The 25,195-nt window shown below is 35.4% G+C and overlaps 1 protein-coding gene across 2 annotated transcripts; it reads left to right on the top strand.

Annotated features, from left to right (window-relative positions):
* Window positions 1–19,130: 19,130 nt before the first annotated feature.
* Window positions 19,131–24,094, top strand: LOC108452233 (laccase-12-like). Of its 2 annotated transcripts, XM_053028931.1 has the most exons (7): window positions 19,131–19,154; window positions 21,327–21,419; window positions 21,577–21,728; window positions 21,966–22,210; window positions 22,355–22,483; window positions 22,576–23,523; window positions 23,619–24,088. In XM_053028931.1, the coding sequence occupies exons 1-7, from the start codon at window positions 19,131–19,133 to the stop codon at window positions 23,747–23,749; spliced, it is 1,722 nt and encodes a 573-aa protein (XP_052884891.1). In that variant the 3' UTR covers window positions 23,750–24,088. The 2 variants fall into 2 exon arrangements, with proteins under 2 accessions (XP_052884891.1, XP_017605491.1); XM_017750002.2 differs by lacking the exon at window positions 19,131–19,154 and having other exon boundaries at window positions 21,226–21,419; window positions 23,619–24,094.
* Window positions 24,095–25,195: the final 1,101 nt, after the last annotated feature.

Raw genomic sequence — 25,195 nt, 5'->3', positions numbered from 1 at the left:
CACAACATATATCATATTTCAAGCTATTCATGCTATTTTACATTTTATTCACTTTAGTTCTTTATTTCGGTAATTAATATTCAAACTCAATCCAATAGTTCAATTTATCGCCAAATACTCACCTTGACGCTCTCATATGCAAATAACATGTAAATGTAATTAATTAAAATGGATTTAAATCATAAATGTATAAATCGAGATTCGCATGTCACTCGTTGGCGATTTTCGCTTTTCCTTTCCCTCTCGACAGTTTGGTGTTGTTGTCAAATACAAATAATCATAAAACATATCACATTATCAAATTCCAACCAAATCGAAATCAAATACCAAATTTAAAAAAAATTGCAAATTATTCAAATTTAGTCCCTAAAATTGGAATAAGGATGGCTTTCAATTTAGAGCCTCGGGTTAAAAGTGATTTCATCAAAACTAATTAGGGACCTTCTATTTTCTATTCCTTCTAAAAATTCATGATAGTTTTGAATTTTATTCAAATTTTTCCCTAATGTACGAAACTAACAACTAAGTTTTACAATTTAGTCCTTTTATGTACTAAGCTTAATTTATAACAATTTCACACCAATTTCATTTAATTTTCAATAATGAAAACTTTAAAAGAAGTTCAACGATTTTACAAATTAGTACATGGGCTAGCTAAATCAAGCTACCATGACCATAAATCTATAAAAATTACAAGAAAATGACTTGAAATTTTTACCTTATTGGTGGCCAAATGCTAAACAAAAAGCTTCTTTTCTTCTCTTATGGAAGATGACAAAGGAAGGAATAAGATGATGATTTTTATCATCCTTTCCACTAACTTATATCTTATATAGTTAAGTTAGTATTTAATTAAACTTAATTAATTAATCTAATCATATTTAATTAGTTTTAATCAACTATTACTTAAATTTAATGATGCATATCATCATTCACTATCCACTATTTAAAATTGGTTTATTTAGAATTTTTTCCCTTTGGATAATTGTTATTTAAGACCTCAAGCCTTTTCCTAATTAAAAATCTATAGCGATTGGACTTTTACAATTTAGTCTCTAGGCCTTAATTAGGCATAATTTCGACTAAATTACTTAATATAATTTAAATTCATTTATACACTAACTCTGTAAATATCCTTATTTAATATTCATAAACTTAGTTTATCAAAACAAGGTCTTAATCGTATTTTCTGAAACCACTAGAAATCAGTTATTATAATGGAGGTCAACCGCTCCAAGAAACAATAGCAAACTTAGTGCTTGCTTCTTCCTCTAAATGGAAGGAAAAACATGCTAAAAGAAACAATAATTCCTTTTGGCCACCTAAAAGGAAAAGGATAACAAATAAGCCTAAAAACTTATCTAAGTTTAAGTGTTTCTTCTACAATAAGAAAGGGAACTTCAAAGCCAACTGCAAAGAGTGGAAGATTTACCTAGCCATTAAGGGCAAAGGTATAAAACTCTTTATGATAAAAATTTGTTTAGTGGAAGATTTGATAGACCACTAGGTCATTGATTTTAGAGTCACTAACCATGTGTGTGTTCCTCTATAGGGGTTAAAGGAAATAAAGATCTTAGAGATAAGAGTCTATCATTACGGGCTAGAGATGGGAAAAGTTTGGCAACTGAAGTAGTGAGAGATGTACATATTTATTTTGATAATTTTAGGAAGATTATTTTAAAGACATTTTCTATATACTTAGTTTCAAGAGAAACTTAATTTTTGTTGCATATTCATTTAAAGACGGCTTGACCATGACTTTTAATAATAGTATTTCAATTTTTAGAAATCATATTCTTATCTATAATGGATGAATGTCAAATAATCTCTACTAAATTAACAAATAAAAGACTTAAGACTTCTTACTTTAACGAGGCGTACCTTTGGCATTTAAGACTTGATCATATTAACCAAGAAAGAATCACTAGACTTGTGAAAGATGACATCTTTAAGTTTACTTAAGGAAGTTGATCTTTCATGATGTAAATCTTGCTTAGAAGGTAAGATGACTAAGCAATCTTTTAATGCAAAAAGAACGAGAGTTGCTAAACCCTTAGAATTTGTGCACATTGATGTATGTGGCCCCATGAATGTCATGCATGAGATGGCTACAATTATTACGTTACCTATATAGATGACTATTCCAAATATGGGTATGTGTACCTAATGCACCACAAAAGTGAAATCTTTGATAAATTCAAAAAGTTTTGTGTGGAGGTGGAGAAATAACTAGGTTTATCCATAAATACACTTCAATTTGATCGAGTTGAGGAATACTTATAAGATGAATTCTTAGTATAGCTCATAGAGAACGAGATATTATCCCAATTAACCATACCAAGAACTCCACAATATAATGGCGTGGTAGAGAAAATAAATTAAAATTTGTTAGATATAGTTTGATCGATGTTAAGTTATTCACAATTTCCACCAATTTCTTTTTTGGGGATATACTTTACAAACGACTTGTTACATTCTGAATGATATACCAATTAAGGCTACACGTAAAACTCAATACTAATTGTGGCATGGTATAAAGCTAATAACATATTAATTTTCATGTTATTTTGTGTTCATATTCAGTTTATTTTTGAACTGATTCCTGCTAATTAGTACTTTTATGTTTTAATCTTGTTAGGGATGCAATTAGGACTATAAAAGACAAAAACGAGCAGAAAAAGACCAAATTCAAACAAAATCAATGGAATGAGGCCGAATAAAAAATATAGAGAAAACTAAGGACCTACAAGATATTTTAACTTTGTAAAAAGCCAAAAATAGAAAAGTCTTATTTTATTTTTATTTTTTTATTTTTGATTTTATTTTGATTTTACGTTAAATTAGTCATAGTCAAAAACAGTAAATTTTATGTATATAAATAGGGCCTTAGGTTCTTTGAAAAAATCATCAATGAATTCTACTTTCCTACTCCAATTTGGATTAGATTTGTTCTTTCTTTTTCTTTGGAATTGACGTGAGCTACTGCTATTTTCATTGGCATTTTGCTTGCTTTTATAAATTGGGCTAATTGCCTTTCAAGTCTTTTCATTCCCCAATTTCTTCCATTATCATCAACCTACCTTTCAAAACATACAAAGCAGGAATAATTTCATGCTTCACTAAATTTCATCTTAGCTTTAGGCCGGTGTTCTTTTCGGTTAGGAATCGTGAAATATGAATTCGTGCCAAAACTTGTCCAACTGGTATTCATTCTTTTCCTAAGTATCGAGATTGACAACTCATCTCTTAAGGTTAACTCGATTACAAGTTAAAAATTGTACGTTGGTTTGGAGTCGTGTTAGCTAAAAGTTAGAGAAACGAGTCGGCCGTGCTGTATTCGGATCTTCAATAACAAATTGCGAAAGAAGTGATTGGGTTTAAATGACCCACGTGATTGGGGCTGTTAATTCGAGTTGGGTTCTTCAAAACGCAAGGTTGCTGGAATCTTGAATTAGAAGCATGGGTATCTCGGTTAGATATCTGTAAAGGTTGGTTTGCAGGTCGTATCAAAACCAACTACTAGAGGAGGAATTGGTTGTAACACCCTTAACCCATATCTGTTGCCGGAATAGGATTACAAGACATTACCGGACAATATAACATTTATCAAACATTCAATATCGTATATCATTCATTCAAATACACAAAGTCCCTTAAATAGGTCTACGAGACCTTAAAACATTCTTAAGAGTGGTTTGGGACTAAATCGATTACATATAAAAATTTTCGAACACTTAGAAAAATTTCATGAAATCATAGGTCACACGCCCGTGTGAATAGGTCGTGTGCCTCACACGACCACCAGACACGCCCGTGGCATAGGCCATGTGAAAATAGGGCATACGTACTGACTTGTACCATACGACCGAAGACACGCCCATGTGCCATGGCCATGGGAAAACTAAGGAGGTTACTGACTTCGGTCACACGGTTGACCACACACCCATGGACCACACACCCATGTGCCAGCCCGTGTGTCTCACATGGCCAGTAGACATGTCTGTGTGTCTAGGCCGTGTCAAAACTGTAGGGTAAACTGCCTTAATTCGAAAGGATACCCCCAAGGGACACATGGCCGTGTAACATAGCCGTGTGTCACACACGACTGAGACACACGCCCGTGTCTCTGCCCATGTGGACAAAAATAGGCCATTTGTAAAGCCAATTTGCCACCCTTTTCTCATGCATACAAATCAACCTAAATGGTACCATTTCAAGACATTCATAAGCAATCAAAACCATCCAATTTATACACATATCATGCCATCTATACACAATCATTTCAACTACTCAATTCCACAATGAAAACATACCAAAATCATTAAACTTGTATAACTTCTAAATGCATTTTATCATCACTTTATAAGCTATTTCATGCCACAAAACTTACCATTTCAACATCACATAATCAAACCACAGCACATAAAGTATTATATACATCTCATGTATCACATAATAAGCACATAACTTAAGCCAACTTATATGGCTAAAAATATACCAACATTTATATTATTAACAAGCCAAATCATATGGCTAACATTATAGCTCAAAACATACCAAAATGACACTAGCCTATACATGCCATATACCATATATACAAATCTTTCAAAGTACCAACAAAATGATCAATAATGTGACGATGCTCTTGACGATCCCCGAGTCCAAGCTAGCTTTGACTATCTAAAAAAAAACATAAACAAATAACACATAGTAAGCTTCATAGCTTAGTAAGTTTGTAGTTAAGCAATTCAATTCATCAAATAATATAGTTCAACCATTTGCACATTGCCAAATCAATATTACATTAACACAAACCTTATTCATGTCTCAAACATAATTAAATACCATTTCATTAAACTTTCTCAATGTAGTACTTGAATAGGTTCCATACATACCCGTATCACCTCGTTCTAACCTCTTTCTCAACCACGACATTTATTTATCTGTTCAATCATTAAGGTTATAAGTCAGATACTCAAGAATCGCAATAGATAAGAACCTATACCATGGCCTGTAGCTAAATCAAGGTAACTTATCCCGGAGTACCTATACTATGACAAAAACGTAGAAATAATCAAAAATCGAGCTAAACTCACATACCAATTTGTTCATGAAATTGCTGAACCCTAGCAAGCTTGTTAATGGCTTTCTCCTTCTTGTAATTTCGGTTGAAAGATGATGAAAACAAATAATTTTATTATATGTTTTAACTATTATAACTTATTAACCAATTTACCTTATTAACCTTTAACTAAAACATATAATATCACATACTGGATGGTCATTTATGTCCATCCCCACTATCCATGGTCTAATTACAACATAAGGACCTTTCATTTATTAAGCCATAGCAAATAAGCACTTTTATCATATAGAATGCAACTTTTACATTTTACGCGATTTAGTCCTTTTTCTCAAATTAAGCTATTAAACAATAAAATTAGCTCACAAAATTTTCACACATATATATTCACATGATATAATCACTAAAAAAATATTAAAATAATTTTATGACCTCAGATTTGTAGTTCCAAAACCATTATTCCGATTTAGCTAAAACCGAATTGTTACATTGGTGGTTAGGACGTTCTTAACTGCTATAACCAGCCTATCGTTTGGAGGAGAAGATTAATTTTTGAGGACAAATTCTTGATATGAAATTTAACGAGTCTAAGGCTAAGGCTTATTTTATTTGTTTACACAAGTCTGAATTTATTTCCAGTTTACATTTATTTTTAATAGTAGTCAATCGTTTATTTAAGCTGATTAGATTATTTTACTTTCTCAAACATTCTCAAACTCCCCCGATTTAATTATTTATTTTTCTTTGTTGCAGGTATGTCTAGAGTTGTGGGCACGACTCTTGCCACGATCCTTGACACGACGAATATTCTGTTTATAAGTGAACACGAAAGTTGATTATGACATCCAATCCCTGTGGATTCGACCCTACTACCACTCTTTACTACTAATTAGAGTTATTTTAGTAGGAATTATTTTTGGTGGTTTCGACGCCCATCAAATTTTGGCACCGTTACCAGGGATTGAAGATATTTTTCTAATTCTTGCTTGTTTACCTTATGACTAGATCAGAACCGAGAACTCTAGAGTTTGAACCAGAAATTGAGAAATTGGCTCGATTGCAAAGAGAAGCCATACGACGTAGTAAATAGCCAAATCCTGGATTCGAAACCATATCATAAACTGAAGAGATTTTCTCATTTGACGAACCAAACAAGATGGCTGAGCAAACAATACGCCAGCTCGCGACAGCTCCGGATGAACAACAACCTTTATGTATAACCTATCCCGCAGGAGGAACGCCGTTCGAGTTAAAATCTGGTTTGATTCATTTACTACCCACTTTCCGTGGACTACAGAACGAAAACTCGAACACCCACCTTAAGGAATTCCATATGGTGTGCACAAGCATGAAGCCTCAGGGAGTAACCGAAAACCAAATTAAACTTCGTGCTTTTCCTTTCTCATTAGCCGACTCTGCTAGAGAGTGGCTATTTTATTTGCCTCCGATATCTGTCAATTCATGGTATGACATGTCTTGTTTGTTTCTTGATAGGTTTTTCCCTGCAGCTTGAGCGGCCGAACTAAGGAGAGACACTATGGGAATCTGTCAGAAAGAGACTGAATCGTTCTACGATTACTAGGAGCGATACAAAAAGTTGTGTGCATGTTGCCCACAACATGAACTAAACTAAATAGTCACTCTTGTAGTATTTTTATGAGGGATTACTCTCAATGGAAATGAAAATGATAGATGCTGCAAGTGGGGGGCACTCGTTAATATGACGTGTCAAAGAGCGAGAGAGTTAATTTCAACCAAGGCTGCTAACTCTCAACAATTCCGATCGGCCACAGAACCCACGAGATTGGTTCATAGGTTAAGTTCTCTATCTCTAGAAGAAAAAATTGATAAGCTGACTAACGTTGTTCAAACTTTGCTTACAGATAAAACAAGCCCAGTACAGTTGTGCGAAATTTGCGCTAAGCCAGACCATCTGACAGACTCCTATCCAATTTTACATGAGGATTCGACAAAGCAAGTGAATTCTGTCGGGAACTTTCTAGGACCGCCCCAGAGGTGATATGGCCCCTACTCAAACTCATATAATACGGGGTGGAAAGATCACCCGAATCTCAGTTATGGGTTGAATCCGTAGTTCATTCAATCGTACCAACAAAGGCCACCTCAGAATCAACAGTTACCACCCCCAAAGTCATCTTTGGAAGCCTTAGTGGAAAGGCTAGCCAATAGTACTGAGAAATTCCAACAAAAAACTGTCATGCATTTGCAGGAGTTGGATAAGGAAGTGAGTAAACTTGCGCTCACGGTTAGCTGCTTGGAGTCTCAAGGTAAGCTACCATCCCAAACTGAGCCAAACCCTCGACACAATGCAAGCATTATGACATTGAGTAGTGGGAAGATTCTGAAGCTCGTACCTGACACGAGTTGTGGGCGCAACATTAGTCAATATAGGGAGAAACTTGACATGGAGGCTCCAATAAAGTCAGCACCACAAAAATCATTTGCAGTACCACCTCCATTTCCCGGAAGACTTGTCTAGTGCAAGAAGGAGCGAGACGAGAAGGAGATCCTCAACACCATTCAAAAGGTAGAAATCAATATACCTTTTCTCGATGCGATTAAGTAGATCCCACGATACACAAAATTCCTAAAAGAGTTATGCACGAGTAAAAGGAAACTTCTGGGCAATGAAAAGGTAAGTGTCGGAGAAAATGTCTCTGCTTTTCTACAAAGGAAAATACCATCCAAATGTAAGGACCAAGGTATGTTTTTCATATATTGTAAAATAGGTAGTGTCAGAATAAAAAAAAAAGTAATGTGCAGTTTAGACGCATCAATTAATGTTATGCCTTTGACAATTTATAAACTACTTAACACGGGTCCTTTAAAGGAAACAGATGTAATTATTCAGATTGCAGATAGATGTGTGGTGCATCCGGAGGGAGTGTTGGAGGACGTTCTTGTAAAGGTAAACGAGCTAATATTTCCTGCGGACTTCTACATTATCGACATGGAGGATGACAATTCGGCCAATTCATCTGACATACTTCTCAGGAGGCCATTTTTGAGTACCGGACAAACAAAAATTGACATTCGAAGTGGGATACTCACTATGGAGTTCGATAGGGAAGTAGTTAAATTCAATGTCTATTAGGCCATGAATCGCCATAGCCTGATTTCTAATGTTTCTAATATTGATATAATTGATCCTTTAACTGAATTACATTCAGAATATGAATTATGAATTGTTCTTTGCAGAAGTTTGGACTTTGATGCCATGAAGAAACTAGAGGAGTGTATAAACTTTGAAGAGTTTGTTCACGAAACAGTGGCTCATATGGAGGCATCGCAATTACGAAAAAATTCAGGTAAAATTTTTGAATTATATTCTTCACAAACTAAGCTTGTACCATATGTTTTGTAAGCTTTAGAGTTGGAACTCAAACCACTTCCAGAGCATTTAAAGTACGTTTTTCTCGGTAAAGGAAATACCTTACCGGTAATAATCTCGAGTAAACTCTCGAAGGTAGAAGAGGAAAATTTGATATGGGTTCTTAGAGACTATAAAGAGTTAATTGGATGGACAATAGCCGATATTAAGGGGTTGAGCCCTTCAACTTGCATGCATAAAATTTAAGTTGTGGATAACGCTATTCCCAAAAGAGAGGGTCAAAGGCGTCTCAATCCACCTATGATGGAAGTGGTAAGGAAGGAAGTTCAAAAGTTACTTGATGCTGGGATGATCTATCCCATTTCTGACAGTAATTGGGTTAGCCCAGTCCATGTAGTATTGAAAAAGACCAGGGTAATCGTAATTGAGAATTCGACAGGTGAGATGGTTCCTACTCGAGTACAAAACAGGTGGAGAGTCTGCATCGATTACAGGAAGTTGAATTCCTTAACTCAGAAAGATCATTTTCCGCTTCCTTGTATTGACCAGATGTTAGAATGTTTAGTTAGAAAGTCTCATTATTGTTGTATTGATGGTTACTTAGGGTTTTTCTAGATTCTAGTGGTACTAGATGATCAAGAAAAGACGACGTTTACATGTCCATTTGGCACGTCTACTTACGGATAGATGTCGTTCGGACTTTGCAACGCACTAGCCATGTTTCAGAGGTGTATGGTAAGTATATTTTTTGACTATGTCGAGAAAATAATCGAGGTGTTCATGGATGACTTTACTGTGTATGGTAGTCTTTTGAGGTATGTTTATCAAATCTTGTAAAAATCTTGAAAAGATGCTTAGAATTTAATCTTGTTCTAAATTATGAGAAATGTCATTTTATGGTAGATAAAGGTTAGTTCTAGGTCATATCATCTCTGCTGAGGGAATTTCTGTCTATAAAGCAAAAATCGACATCATTAACTCACTACCATACCCAACAACTATGAAGGAGATTCGTTCTTTCCTTGGGCATGCAAGATTCTACAGGCAGTTCATTAAAGACTTTTCAAAAATTTTACAACCATTTTGCAATCTCCTACAGAAGGACAAGGAGTTTGAGTTTTACCAATCGTACAGAGATACATTTGACACGCTCAAACATAAGCTCATTTCGGCACCTATCGTTCAACCATCAAATTGGAATTATCCTTTCGAGATAATGCGCGACGCAAGTGACCATAGCATAGGAGCAATCCTTAGGCAAAGAATGGAGAAAGAACCATACATTATCTCCTATGCGTCTAAGACTTTGGATGTTGCCCAAAGTAATTACTTGACTACTGAAAAAAAGTTTCTAGCTATAGTTTTTGCTTTGGAAAAATTTCGTTCGTATTTATTAGGGACTAAGATTGTCATTTTTTCTGATCATGCAGCTCTTAAATATCTGATCGGGAAGAAGGAAGTAAAATTGAGGCTTATTAGGTGGATACTACTTTTGCAAAAGTTTGATCTCGAAATAAAGGATAAAAAAAGATGCGAGAATTTGGTAGCTGACCATCTGAGCCGAATACCTCCATCGAAGGATGTCACACCACTTAAAGACAATTTTCCAGATAAAAGTCTGCTTGCTGCTCAGACAATTTTTCCTTGGTATGCAGACATGGTGAATTACCTTACTACAAGTATAGTCTCTTCTAATTTGTCACGATATGAAAAAGATAAGATCAAACGTGAATCGCGATACTACATTTGGGATGACCCCTACCTTTGTAAATATTGTTTTGATCATGTAATTTGACGATGTGTTGTAGAAACTGAGGTAAACTCAATTTTTTCTTTTTGTCATTCTTATGCATGTGGTGGACATTTTAACCCTAAACAAACTGCGCATAAAGTACTTGAATGTGGACTATATTGGCCACATATCTTTCGAGATACATATTTATTCTGTAAAACATGCAAAAAGTGTCAAAGGGTAGGAAACTTGAGTCAGAAAAATGAAATGCCTCTAACCCCTGTACATGTTTTCGAAATATTTGATATAAGGGCCATAGATTTTATAGGACCTTTTGTCTCGTCATACAGTAATGTCTACATTTTACTTGAAGTTGACTATGTGTTGAAGTGGGTGAAAGCAAAAGCCACTCGTCATTTTGATGCCAAAACAGTAGTCAATTTTTTAAAGAGCTACATCTTTTCCATATTTGGCACACCATGAGCATTGATCACCGATCATGGAACGCATTTTTGTAATAAGGTAATCGACACACTTTTGAAAAAATACGGGGTAATGTAATGAGTTGTTACGGCTTATCACCCTCAATCAAATGGTCAAGCGAAAGTGTTGAATCGAGAAATTAAGTTAATTTTGGAGAAAATCGTCAAGCCGAGTAGAAAAAATTAGAGTTTACGACTAAACGATACACTGTGGGTGTACCGTACAGCTTATAAAGGACCCATAGGTATGTCTTCTTATCGACTAATTTTTGATAAACCGTGTCATCTTTCTGTTGAGCTAGAACATAAAGCATTTTGGGTGGTTAAGCAATGCAACAGGGAGTTGGAAGTTGCAGGTAAGCATCATAAGTTACATATTCAAGAAGTTGAGGAAATTCGTGAGAAGCGTATGGAAGTGCCCAAATTTATAAGGATAAGGTCAAAGCATATCATGACCAAAAGATAACCCGTAAAAAATTTTTGGTAGGACAGAAAGTATTACTTTATGACCCTACATTAAGAATTTTTGCAGGTAAGCTTCGGACTAAGTAGTTGGGCCTTTTGTTGTTACTCACATATTTCCACACAGTGCAGTCGAGGTTAAAAGCGAAGAATTCAAAAAAAAATTTAAGGTCAACCGAAAGCGATTAAAACCTTTCTATGAGAATTTTTAAGGTCACGTGGTTGAAGAGTTAATATTCGAAGAGCTGGATAAATAAATTCCCAGGTCGTCGAGCTAACGACGTTAAACAAAAGCGCTTTTTGGGAGACAACCCAAATTTATTTTCATTTATTTAATTTTGAGTTTTAGTAAGATTTAGGATGTAGATAAATAATTTTTTATTTAATTCAATTAATTTAATATTTTCAGGAACGTAATGGAAGTTATAAAATTTTTTATGACAGTTGGACAATTTTGGTGGCGTGGGCACGACATGCTAAATTGGTGACAACTATTTACCTATGAAAAAAAAACTCAAATTACCCAAAACAAACCTAATACCCAATAGGCCCAACCAAAAAATAAAAAATAAAAAATAAAAAAATTAAAACACCCAAAATCCCTAAACCCTCTCTTCATATTCTCTATCTTCTTCAAAAAAAAACCCTAACTCCCACAACCAACCCACGCCGCCGTTGCAACCCCCCATCGTCGACCTCACGCCGTCACACCCTCCATTGCCACTCCTCCCCACACCGCCGTTGACGAGCCCAAACCCCTACCCCTACCCCTCCATTTTCTTTTCTTTTTCTTTATTTTTTTCGTTTTTCCCCTTCACCTACAACCACCATTCGCCAGTATTCTCTACTGCTACGTCACAGCAGAACGACGCCCTTACCACCACGTCGTATCATTATTACCCATCAGAGTCCTCACCCGTGCACCGCTACTCCTCTCTTCCCAAACACTATCTCCTCTATTTCTTTTCTTTTTCTCCATCACCAAACACCCAAACCACCCTCCCACCACCCTAACTGTCGCCAAAACTGAGATCCCCACCATCACCATTCAAAAAAAATTAGCCCAAACCACACCTTCATCTTCCGCCGCCGTGTTCTACCGTCATCGCTGTCATCTGCCACAGTCATCGCCTTCGCCACAGCCGTCCACTGTAGCAAACAGAACCGATTATTTGTGACGTCTACACGGAAACAATGGTTCGAATATAGAACCAAACGGCAGACAATATCTCGACTTCACTCAATCAAAATTGACATTGATTTTAAGCACCTCTAGTCATCGATATAGCTGACGATGACTCTAAGCCTTCTCCACCTCCTCCACGCCAAATGACCAGCACAACGAGAACTCGTTGCCGATGAAGTCTGACTTTGGTCGAAATAGAACACTCGGACAGTAGCCCCGTTACCTCTGAAAGGTTGATTCTCAACCCTCAGCCTAATTTACCTTTACTAACATATTATGTAGGTTGTTCGGAGGCAGTCGAGACTTCTAACGACAATGTCGAAAGTCCCTCAAATGCGAATGATCGTGTCTCCCAACGCTGAACATGATCGTCCACCACTCGAGCCAGTCAACGGCTGACTAACGAGTCAGCGACACCCCCAAACAGTAATACTGAAGCTGCTAGAAATTCAAATCCACCCGACTCGCCTAACGAATATGTTCACCCATCACGAGACAATCAGCACAATAGACAAGGTCGTGCAAACACTATTCCTATCGAAGGTCAATTACGAAGGTTTTTAGAATTTTTGACCTCGGAGCATCGCGTAAGATATGACGACATCCGACAACCTTCGCTCCCGGTCTGTAAGCAAATCGATCTCTCTACTCTTGATATGTTAAATATTCGCGATGTTGTGATTGACTTCTTTGATGCTATTGGTTGGAATTCATTTGTCAGTATATCTTGTAATGCATATTATGAGTTGGTATATGAATTCTACACTACATTTAGCTGCAATATTAATGCATTACGAATTGTTGAAACACAAAATATTATCTATTTTTGTTTGCTTGGGAAGGACTTTCGGATGTCAATTTCTAAATTTAACATTGCCATGGGTTTCGTCAACCCTGACAATGTTCAATGCGATTCTTATCATACTGCTCTGTTAGATATACCAAATAACTTTGATGCTCAAGATGTTTATTGTGTTTTAACTCATTTTAATCAGCTTTATAATCCGACGACCACAAAAGACTTATTGGTGCTTGAGCCGGCTTTAAGATATATTCACTGATTTTTAGCCTTTAGTTTTTTAGGTAGAAATGGTTCGCCATCTGTTCTAACTAAAACTGAACTGTTCTTTTTGTGGTGTATGCATTCTGGTTTTAAAGTTAATTTAGGATATTGGTTTGCACAAAATTTTCATGTCGTTTTGCGATGTAATCGTCCACTAATACTTGGGTCATATATTACGACTTTAGCCTCTCGACTTTTTTCCTCTGAAATTGATTTCTCATCCTTAACATGTGCATATAGTATGGACAGCTTAGATAAATATTGTTTGGATTCTATGGGATTGCTTGCTAGCACCCTTACTTCGTGTTATTTTGTTCCTCCGGGTACACGGACTATTAGCAGAAATATGGTTGTTATTTTGTTTCTCCAAGTACACGGACTAGAAATATGGTTTTTCGCCAACACCCACACGTCAATACTAGAAAGCAAGAGGAGCAACCTCTATTTATGGAGGCACGTTTAAGCCAGATCGAAGCTCGACTTGGAACAATGGAAAATCAAGTCTCCACAATCCTTGACATCATGCAAAGTCGTTACCCCCAACACCAAAAAAATCATTAAAAAACACTTGGGGAGTATTCTGAACTTTTCTTTTTACGTGTTATTTGAGCTGTTGTTTTTTATCTCATATGACAAATGCTTGAGGACAAGCATAGAGCAAGTAGGGGGATCAAAATTTGTAAGTATGCACGGATGATTGGTTGATTTTTACTGCATGTTTTTCCTTTGTATATGTTCAATCTTATGCTAGATTTATTCGATAGTTTATTTCGACGTTGAGCCTTGAATCTCAGTACTTAGTCAATTTGGACAATTGGGCAATATTTGAATTAAAGTGTTCAAAGTATCTAGATTAGTCGATATTTGTGTTTTAAGGTTGATATATATAACTAGACTTTTAATATAAATTGGTTGTTTGAAAAAATGTTTGCTCGTACATAAATAATTTTCTTCTACATAAGTAAATAAAAAAAATGAATAAATAAATAAAAGCTCAAGTTATGAGTGAAAGTTTCAAAAACGTGATCAAATTGAGTAACCGGGATAGGGTGCTTGGGTTGTCATTTTATCTCACATAAAAAGGTTAGAGTGACAAGTTAATAACTTGCAAACATTCCGCTAACCGAGCCTTAAAAAAAAAACTGACTGTTTGAACTGAGTAATCGGGATAGGGTACTTGGGTTGTCATCCTAGTTCGCGAAAAAGGTTTGACCATGTCTTAAAAATTCTTTTTAATTAATAATGCCTTGCAAATTTTAGATTCAAACTCAATTTAGTGAAACTGTTTAGTTTACATATTCTAATTTTATGACACTTGTTGATTAAACTATATATTCTGAGCATTTGTTTATTTTTGCCTATATTGTTTGCTTTGATTATGGATGTGGAAAAGAGGCTCGATTTGTAATAAATTATCGAATAACTTTTAGTGTTTGAAGGAACAATATGCTTGAGGACAAGCATGAGCTAAGTAGGGGGATTTGATAACATATTAATTTGCATGTTATTTTGTGTTTAAATTCGATTTATTTCTGAATTGATCCCTGCTAATTAGTACTTTTATGTTTTAATCTTATTAGGGATGCAATTAGGACGCTAAGAGACAAAAACGAGCAAAAAAGAACCAAATTGAAACAAAATCAATGGAATGGGGCCGAATAAAAAATATGGAGAAAGTCAAGGACCCACCAGATATTTTGACTTTGTAAAAAGTCAAAAATAGAAAAGTCATATTTTATTTTAATTTTATGTTAAATTAGTCATAGCCAAAAATAGTAAATTTTATGTATATGAATGGGGCCTTAGGTTCTTTGAAAAAATCATCAAGGAATTCTGCTTTCCTACTCCAATTTGGGATAGAATTGTTCTTTCTTTTTCTTTAGAACTGACATGAGCTACTGCTATTTTCATTGGCATTTTGCTTGCTTTTATAAATTGGGCTAATTGCCTTTCAAGTCTTTTCATTCCCCAATTTCTTCTATTATCATCAACCTACCTTTCAAAACATACAAAGCATGAATAATATCATGCTTCACTAAATTTCATCTTAGCCTTAGGCCGGTGTTCTTTCCGGTTGGGAATCGTGAGATACGAATTCGTGCCAAAGTCTGTCCAACCGGTATTCATTTTTCCTAAGTATCGTGACAAAAAGTGTATGTTGGTTTGAAGTCGTGTTAGCTGATAGTTGGATAAACAAGTCGGATGTGCTGTATTCGGATCTCTGAAAACAAATGAAGGAAGAAGTGGTCGGGTTTAAACGACCCACGCGGTTGAGGTCGTTAATTTGAGTTGGGTTCCTCAGAATGCAGGGCTGCCGGAATCTTGAATCGGGAACACGGGTATCTCGATTAGATAATCAGTAAGGGTTGATTTCTAGGTCGTACCGAAACCAACTAGTAGAGGAGGAATTAGTGGTTAGGACGTTCTTAACTATTATAACAAACTTATCGTTTGGAGGAGAAGATTGATTTTCGAGGATTGATTCTTGATGGAAATTTACCGAGTCTAAGGCTAAGGCTTATTTTATCTATTTACACAAGTCTGAATTTATTTCCCGTTTACATTTATTTTCAATAGTAGTTTTAAGCTTATTAGATTATTTTACTTTCTTAAACATTTTCAAACTCCTCCGATTTAATTGTTTATTTTTCTTTGTTGCAGGTACATTTGGAGTTATGGGCATAACTCTTGCCACAATCCTTGACACGACAAATATTCTATTTATAAGTGAACACGAAAGTTGATTATGACATCCAATCCCTGTGGACTCGACTCTACTACCACTCTTTACTACTATTTAGAGTTGGTTTCGATGCCCATCAAAAGCCAAACTTAGAGAATTTAGGATTTTGGGATGTCCAACCCACATTGTAACACCCTAAAACCCAGCTTAGAAGTTTTGACCGAATCTTAAAGGCTACATTGATCACCGAAGTGATCTAAAAACAAATTTACAAAAGAATTGTTAAAATCTCATTTTGAACACAATTTGCTAAATTCGAACTAGTCTATTTAACAATTTAAGATTCAAAATTGTAATTTAAGTTATGTTAAAAACATTCACAAATATAAATCCATAGTTTCTAAAATTCAATCCAAATAACACTTTATGAAAGTCCAAGATAAGATTTATACCACGGTTCATATAAAACATTTACAGACCAAAACAATCTCATAAATTAAGAATTGAAGAAAAAATTTATTGGCCCAATTCAAAATGTATCACTCCGAGACCTTTGACATGCCAAGTCCAGCTTCAAAACACGAGAATACCTGAAAAGGTGAAAACTAAAAGGGTAAGCTATGCGAGCTCAATGTGAGTCCGAAACATAAACAAATGGCGAAAAGTGGAGTAACACGAAAAATAATTTGAAAATAGTATATGAACACAAATCATAAGCGAAAAACTCAACCGATAAGCCAATTAACAAGGTGCTTCCAAAATATACCAAAACACGTATTAACAAAAACACATCATTTCATAGTTACCATATCACAAACATCTCAATACTCGCATAATCAAACACTTATATTCAGACATATAACCAGATGCATAATGAATGTAATAAGTCAAAACCCACCCCAACCATCCAAATACCACTTCAACCACTCAGCACACCACATAGGACCATGGTAGGCCCATCCACCCTACGCACCACATATTGTAGAACTAAGCCATTCAGGTAATGTTATGCAGTAGAGCTGACATATGTATAGAATCATGTTGTAAACCGCTGTACAAAAATATTACATTTGGACTACCGAGTTAGACTCCCTTCTCTTCGCATCCAAAAACCCCAATTTTATGCAAATGTATGAATGCACACCAAACACTACAATCTCTCAGATGTGAAAACTCATATTCAGTTGGTCACTTTCAAAGTTTTCATGCAAAAGCAAAATGCACACACTACATGCAGACAATCATACAGAAATAGAAATGCACATACTCGATCAATCAAATTCAGAATCAGCTATACCCGTGTTCAATTACTAGGTAACATCTCAAATCCAATTAACAAGTCACCTTAACACTTAAACAAGCCATTAAATTAATTCTATAATTATGAATAACGCACAAGTCTAAGCTGAAATAGGGTCCCAAACACCTTTACTAAGGCCTAACCGAGGGTCAGAATACACTAAAACATAAAATGAGTCAATTTATGACATAGCAAAAAAAATTGCGAAACAGGACCACACACCATGTGGAAGTGCCTAGGCCATGTAAAGGTCTACACACCTGTGTGGTGGTCCATACGCTTGTGTGCAAGCTGCACATGCCCATGTAGAGGAGACACACACTCGTGTGACTGAGTTACATGTCCGTGTGAGTAGCTCGTGTAACTCTTCGTCCAAAAGTAACAAAATAAGATGCAGAGTAGAGACAACCGTGTGGAACACGCCTGTGTGGCTAAGGGACACAGCTGTATGCCTCAAAGTGCACACCCATGTGCAAATCAAAAAAAATCTCCAAATCGTAGCCACACTACTGTGTGGCCAGGCCTTGTGACATTAAAATCACCCAAAAAACCTAATTCCCAAAGTCATACAACCGTGTGAACCACTCGTGTGCGGCACACACCCGTGTGGCCATCCATGTGGTTACGAAACCACACTGAAACAAGCTAAAAAATGTGTTTTTAGTAACGAAACAGACCCCAACCTTTGATAACTCAGAGATATACCAAAACAAACAGAATTTCACGCAGTTCAGTATCAAAATTAGTCAGTTTTAGAAGACACACCTGAATTCGCGAATTAAAATGCCCAAAACAATCAAAATGTCACCACCCACCAAACTAAAACCTCAATTCCACAAACATACTAATTTATAAGAATTCAGCTAACGAATTTGAAAGAAACAATAGAAATAAATCAGTCAATAAACCCAAATGACGACACTTACCCGGTACAACACTTAAGGGTTCAAAGTTTGACTTTGAAAAGTAGTAACTAGAAACCACAATTTGAAACCTAAAAGAAATATTGCAGAATACAAGGGGAAAAATAATATGAAAAAGAAATGCAAAAGAAAATGATGCAATAAAGGAGTGTGAAAGAGGGAGAACGTGAGAGGGATTTTAGGCATACTTCAAAAATAAATTAAAAATAAATAAGTATTTTAAAACTTAAAAAAAATCTAAAATAAAATTAATTCCTCAAAACACACCTGAGGATTCGAACCCGGGACTCAAAGGTAAACTAATACACCCACACCACTGAACCAATAGGCTCATTCTGACATTAAAATTCAAAACAAACCCAATTGCTCAACCTACTCATTGACCCTAACCATAAACTTTAAAACTTCTAACCCCAAATTTTGGGATGTTTCATACGTATTGGATAAAGATGTGAGGAAGTTGGGTTCACGAAAAGAAGTGTGCATGTTTGTAGGATTTTCTAAGGAAACAAGGGGTGGTTTGTTTTATAACCCGAAAAAGTAAACAATTATAATGTCAACTTATGCTACCTTCCTTGAGGAGAGTTACATGAACGATTTTAAACCTCAAAGTAAAGAAGTACTCAAGAACTCCCAGGAAATACGCAAAGCCCTACAGTAACTGTTCTAAAACCAACTACTAATTGTAGACTTGTAAATGGTCAGCAACATAGGGAGCTTCGTCGTAGTGGTAGGATCTCTCACAGGCCTGAGTTCTTCCAATCTAGAAAAAGTTCTTGAACAAGAAGATGATGACCCATTCACATCTGATGAAGTGATGCAAAGTGTTGATTCTAAGCTCTTGAAATAAATATGAAAGATGAGATGGATTCTATGAAATCTAACTTAGTCTGAGAACTTGTAGACTTACAGGAAAGGATAAAACCCATAGGGTGTAAATGGATCTACAAGAAGAAAAGAAATGGAGGTGGAAAAGTCGAAACTTATAAAGGCTAGACTTGTAGCAAAAAGATACACTAAGAAAGAAAGTATCAATTATGAAGAAATCTTCTCTCTAGTTAACATGCTCAATTCGATCCTCATATTATTATCCATTGTGTCGACTCTTAATTATGGGATTTGACAAATGATGTCAATACGACATTCTTAAACGACTATCTTCAAGAGAGCGTTTATATGATGCAATCCGATGAATATATAACTAAAAGAGATTAACATAAAGTTTTCAAACTTCTTATATCATATACAGGCTTAAGCAAGCATCCTGCTCATGGAATCAAAGATTTGATTAAGTGGTTTATATGTCGATGACATATTGGGAACAAAAGGATGGTATTTCTCATTTTATACGTCAATGAGATTCTACTTATTGAAAATGATGTATTGACATTGTCATCGGTTAAACTATGGTTAACTCAACAATTTAGCATGAATGAATTGGGAGAAACTAACTTTTGATCAAAAGAACAAGGTGATAGCATTATCATAAGCTTCATACATAGACAAGATATTGGAACGCTATGTAATGACTGATTCAAAGAAGGGAACTTAACCCTCTATATCGAGCTTTCATCTTTCTTTGGAATATTGTCCTAAGACGGTGGAAGAAAGAGAATATATGAGAAAGGCTCCTTATGCTTCAGTAGTAGGAAGTCTCATATATTCTATGTTATGCATACATTTACATAATTATTTTGCAATAGGGTTGGTAAGTCGATATAAGGCAAACCCCTATTCAAGACACTAGCAACTAGTTAAACATATACTCAAGTATTTACTGAGAACGATGGATTATATGATTGTGTATTTCAGAGGAGATCTTACTCTTATGAGCTATATACATCCTGACTTCTAAACATGTCACATCACAAAAACTGGGTTAATGAACACGGGGTTAGTGAACCGAAATCGTAATTAAGTTAGATAATTAGATAATTAGGAATAATTAAATAAAATATTAAATAATTAGAATTAAAAATTTTAGGTTAAGAAGCTAAAATTAAGAGCTCGAGAATTAATTTGTTTAAAACGAATTTTAAAAACGAGATTTGATTTGAAAATAATTTTAAAATTGGTTTTAATTGAAAAAAAAGACCAATTTGGAAAAGGAAAAAATTGTAGGTGGTCAAAGGAGAAAAAAACCTAATTTTTTTAAAATTTAGCTGGTTATTTGAACCACCCACCGTTTCATTCCCTCCCATTCTACGTCTCTTTTAAAAATTTTGCCAAACACCAAATTAATATTTTTCTCCAGAAATTAGTTATTTCTTTTTTATTTTCAAGCTCTTCAAACACAAAATCCTCGTTTAATTTTAAAGATTAATTACGTTTTCATCTTCAAATTTTTAAAGATCTTTACACATTTTAGCTCAAATTAAGTAAAATATTTATTAATTAAATTATAAGATATTAATTCTTATTAAATTTTTTTAGGTATAGTTGAGTTGGCTTATATTAAATAAATTCATTACTTTTTGAATAATGAAAGAAACAACAATATTTACTCAAGATCATCCTAGGTCGATTTTGAGCAAATGGCTTTTTAAAAGATTCGGTAATAGCCAAGTCTTGAACACTTTTAATTTCTGAAATTCAAGAACATTCTCTCCATGGCTTAGGAAACATTATCTAGATTTCTGAAATCCAAGTCAGAAGAATATTATATGTTTCCTGTTCACGAATGTTGAAGCTTTTCTAGTTTTATCATGTAACGGGTCGTGCGTTAGAATATAGATGGAAAATATTACTAATCAAGAACCAGCTGGTTTTAATTAATTGACTAATTAAAAGTTCTGATTTACAGGAACAGTAAAAAAATAGTTTGTGAAGGAAGCAAAGGCTGCATTCATGAAACTAATTATTCACTTTTAATACACAGGCTTGTGGGTGTAACAACCACTTAAGCCGTGGTCGACCACTTGACTATATTTGCGTGGAACCATTTTGTTCAAACAACGTATCTTCCTATAAAAATCACCAGTCTCTGCGAGCAACTTATCCTCGAACAAAAAAGGCAATTATTTCAATCTAGCTACTTCGCTACATATGGAGACTCTCAAGAATTTTTCCATCATGTTCCTCAGCCTTTTCCTTCTCATTTCTTCTACATTATTGTCCTTAACAAGTGGAGAAGTTCAACGACATCAATTTGTCGTGTGTTTTCTTTTCCTTATTCTTTGATCCTCTCGTTTCCTAGCTATTTAGTTTATCAAGTGGCTTTGCTTGTTTCTTTGTTATTTCTTTATATTTTCTAGCGAGTCTTTCTTGTTTCTTTTAATTTGATTAGTTAACTAAATTATGAATGAAACAGATCCAAGCAACACCAGTGAAGAGGCTGTGCAACACTCACAACAGGATCACTGTAAATGGCATGTTTCCTGGACCTACCTTGGAGGTCAGGAATGGTGACTCCCTTGAAGTTAAAGTTGTTAACAAAGCCAGATACAATGTCACCATTCACTGGTATTTCAATTATTGCACATTCAATAATACATAATATAGTATAGCCTAAGTATTGGTTTCGAAATTAATATTTTAACAGGAAATATTACTATAAATTTTCATATCATGAAAATGGTTAACCGTATAATTTATTGTAGCACTTATTAAGTCTATAAACATATATATACTCATTTACACATTTGTATCTGCTGCTGGTATGTATATATTTTGAACTACCATAACCACTTTCATTTATAGGCATGGTGTTCGGCAAATGAGAACCGGATGGGCAGATGGACCAGAATTCGTGACTCAGTGCCCAATTAGACCAGGTGGAAGTTACACCTACAGGTTCACTATTCAAGGACAAGAAGGAACATTGTGGTGGCATGCTCACAGCTCATGGCTTAGAGCCACTGTTTATGGAGCTCTCATCATCCGTCCCAGACTAGGCGAATCCTACCCTTTTCCTAAGCCAAACCTCGAAACACCAATTGTACTCGGTAATTAATTAATATATAAACTTGTAATTACTTATAACCTACATGATGAGTCCTAATTAGCAAGCAGTCTGGAGAAATGATAATTGATTATGAGGGCTATGCCTAGTTTGAATGAATCTAATTATTGTTGATTATGACTACAAGGTCAATGGTGGGATGCAAATCCCATTGATGTTGTGAGGGAAGCAACAAGGACAGGGGCAGCTCCAAATGTCTCTGATGCTTACACCATCAATGCTCAACCTGGTGATCTATACAAATGCTCCAGCAAAGGTTTGCTTCTTCAAATTTCGAACTTGAGTTCCATATATATATGATATGATTTCCCATAAGATTGACACGCTATTTTTTTTTTTTTTTTGCAGACACCACAATCATCCCCATAGACGCCGGTGAGACCAACCTCCTGAGAGTCATCAATGCAGCCCTGAACCAACCGCTTTTCTTTGCAGTGGCAAACCATAAGCTCACTGTTGTTGGTGCTGATGCCACTTACATCAAACCCTTCACCACTTCAGTACTCATGCTAGGTGCAGGCCAAACCACTGATGTACTGATCAAAGCAGACCAGCGACCGGTTAGATATTATATGGCAGCCCGAGCCTACCAAAGCGCTCAAAACGTACCCTTCGACAACACTACTACAACAGCCATTCTTGAATACAAGTCTTCCAAAAAGGGCAATGCACCCAAACCAATTATGCCTTCTCTGCCTGCCTACAATGATACCAACACCGTTACAGCCTTCAGCCGAAGCTTCAGAAGTCCCCGAAAGGTCCAAGTCCCAACTGAGATCAACGAAAGCCTATTCTTCACAATTGGTTTAGGACTCAACAACTGCCCACCAAATTTTCGTAGAAGTCGCTGCCAAGGACCAAACGGTACACGTTTGGCTGCTAGCATGAACAATGTCTCATTCATGCTCCCTCGGAGCATCTCATTGTTACAAGCTCACCAACAGGGAATTCCAGGGGTGTTCACCACAGATTTTCCAGGAACCCCACCAGTGAAATTCGATTATACCGGGAATGTGAGCCGAACTCTCTTCCAACCTATCACCGGAACTAAATTGTACAAATTGAAGTTCGGTTCAAGGGTACAGGTTGTGCTTCAAGGCACAAGCATTATCGCACCTGAGAACCACCCAATTCATCTTCACGGATACGATTTCTACATCATTGCAGACGGTTTTGGAAACTTCAATCCCAAAAGAGATACATCTAAGTTCAACCTTGTTGATCCACCTCTAAGGAATACGGTTGCAGTCCCTGCGAATGGATGGGCGGTCATTAGATTCGTTGCTGATAACCCAGGTAATAATGGTACTAAATAGGTATTCAGATTCTTTCAAATGGTCTCTCAATGAATCCTTCATTTGATGGTTGAATCTAAACTCTTTTGCTAACAGGTGTGTGGCTAATGCATTGTCACTTGGATGTTCACATCACATGGGGTTTGGCTATGGCTTTCCTGGTTGAGAATGGATTTGGAGAATTACAGTCTCTCCCAGCACCACCGTCGGATTTGCCTTTATGTTAGGATTCATCACATAAGTATAAGAATTGTTGAAATGCATAAGGTCATTATAAGAAACGCAATTTGGACTGAGATTATTCATCTGATTGTTTCGTTCGGATAAATAAAGCGGGTGTCATGAAAGATGGTGCTGTGGTCAAAACTTAATTGTGCCATGTGATTTTAGTTAGATTCGAAACCTGCCATGTTCGTTGATTCTAGTTGTATTCTTTTCCCTACAGCTAATGTTCAAAATAAATTTGTGTTAAAAACAAAGATTAATGTGCCGTGGGCGGGGGAATTATTCCCGTGAGATTATAAGTAATGATCATTGTAAGATTGAGTCCTTGGATAATGTAATTGTGACTTTAAAATTAATGTTTTATATTCAAATATAATTGTCATTGTCACGATAATGTGAGAATAATATATTAAGATTATACATATTATACATAATCAAAATTTTGGGGTATTTGTTACCTATGAAATTAATAAAACTTAAAACGTCAAATAATAAATTTCTTAATAAAATGATAAAATATAATTTTGGATTATTAGTTATGTTTTATAGAAATGGTTATTTACTTCTTCTTTTTTATATACAATAACTACTTTGATTGATAAATCTCTCAAAGCCTAAAATTAGAGGGAAGATGTATTCCATTGTGTTTAAATTCAAGTCCTCTTTATTGATATAGTAGTAATTGTCCAATACAATTAAAACCGAATCAACTATTGTTTACATTAATGTAATTGTAGCATTTAAAATTTGTGTAACACCCCAAACCCGACTTAAACATTATGACCGAATCTGAAGGTGTTATCTAAGTTCATTTGAAAATCCAAAACCCATTTTGAAATAGAAAAATAATTTAAGCCAAAATGCAATGAATAAAACTCCAGTTTATATGAGAAAAAATTCTTTTTAAATAATTTATTAGTTTTGCCGATGATCACTAGTAAAATCACTTTGTTTTGCAACATAATTTCTTAGTTAATTAAAGTTTTGGAAAACACGAGTTGATTTTGAAATCCAACTTGCAAAAAGATATGGTGTCATCTAAAACGCTTAAACGGCTCTAAATGAAAAATAAAAATAAAATCAGATTTTAAAACAATCCCATGGAATGAAAATAGACTAAACTGAATGAAATTTAAAGAAATGCAAAGCAAATATGTAAAACCGAGCTCCCGTCACACCGATCCGTCCTATGTTTTAGGATTACCTAAGAACCAAACAAACAAAAAGTGAGCTTATGAGCTCAGTGTGTAACTCATTACACACAATAAATCAGCTAACATGCTTAAACAGATTACGAAACTAATACATACATCAATGCATAACAGATACAGATTCACATGCATAACAGATACAGATTCAGATCCTACCCCCATCCGCTACACATCATTTTCGACTACGTCTAGACACCAATTAGGGTATTAACTACCCATCCAACCCTACACATTGTT

The sequence above is a fragment of the Gossypium arboreum genome, chromosome 5 (genome assembly GCF_025698485.1).
Source record: "Gossypium arboreum isolate Shixiya-1 chromosome 5, ASM2569848v2, whole genome shotgun sequence".
Lineage (NCBI taxonomy): Eukaryota > Viridiplantae > Streptophyta > Magnoliopsida > Malvales > Malvaceae > Gossypium > Gossypium arboreum.
Note: the sequence above shows the minus strand (reverse complement) of the source record. Positions and strands in the feature narration are given on the sequence as shown.

Bases quoted from the DNA above. Each gene is read 5' to 3' on its own strand.
- LOC108452233 (XM_053028931.1), top strand. From the start codon at position 19,131: ATGGATTCTATGAAATCTAACTTA. The intron at 21,729-21,965 runs GTATTTCAATTA...TTTCATTTATAG, and splicing joins TACAATGTCACCATTCACTG to GCATGGTGTTCGGCAAATGA. The intron at 22,484-22,575 runs GTTTGCTTCTTC...TTTTTTTTGCAG, and splicing joins ATACAAATGCTCCAGCAAAG to ACACCACAATCATCCCCATA.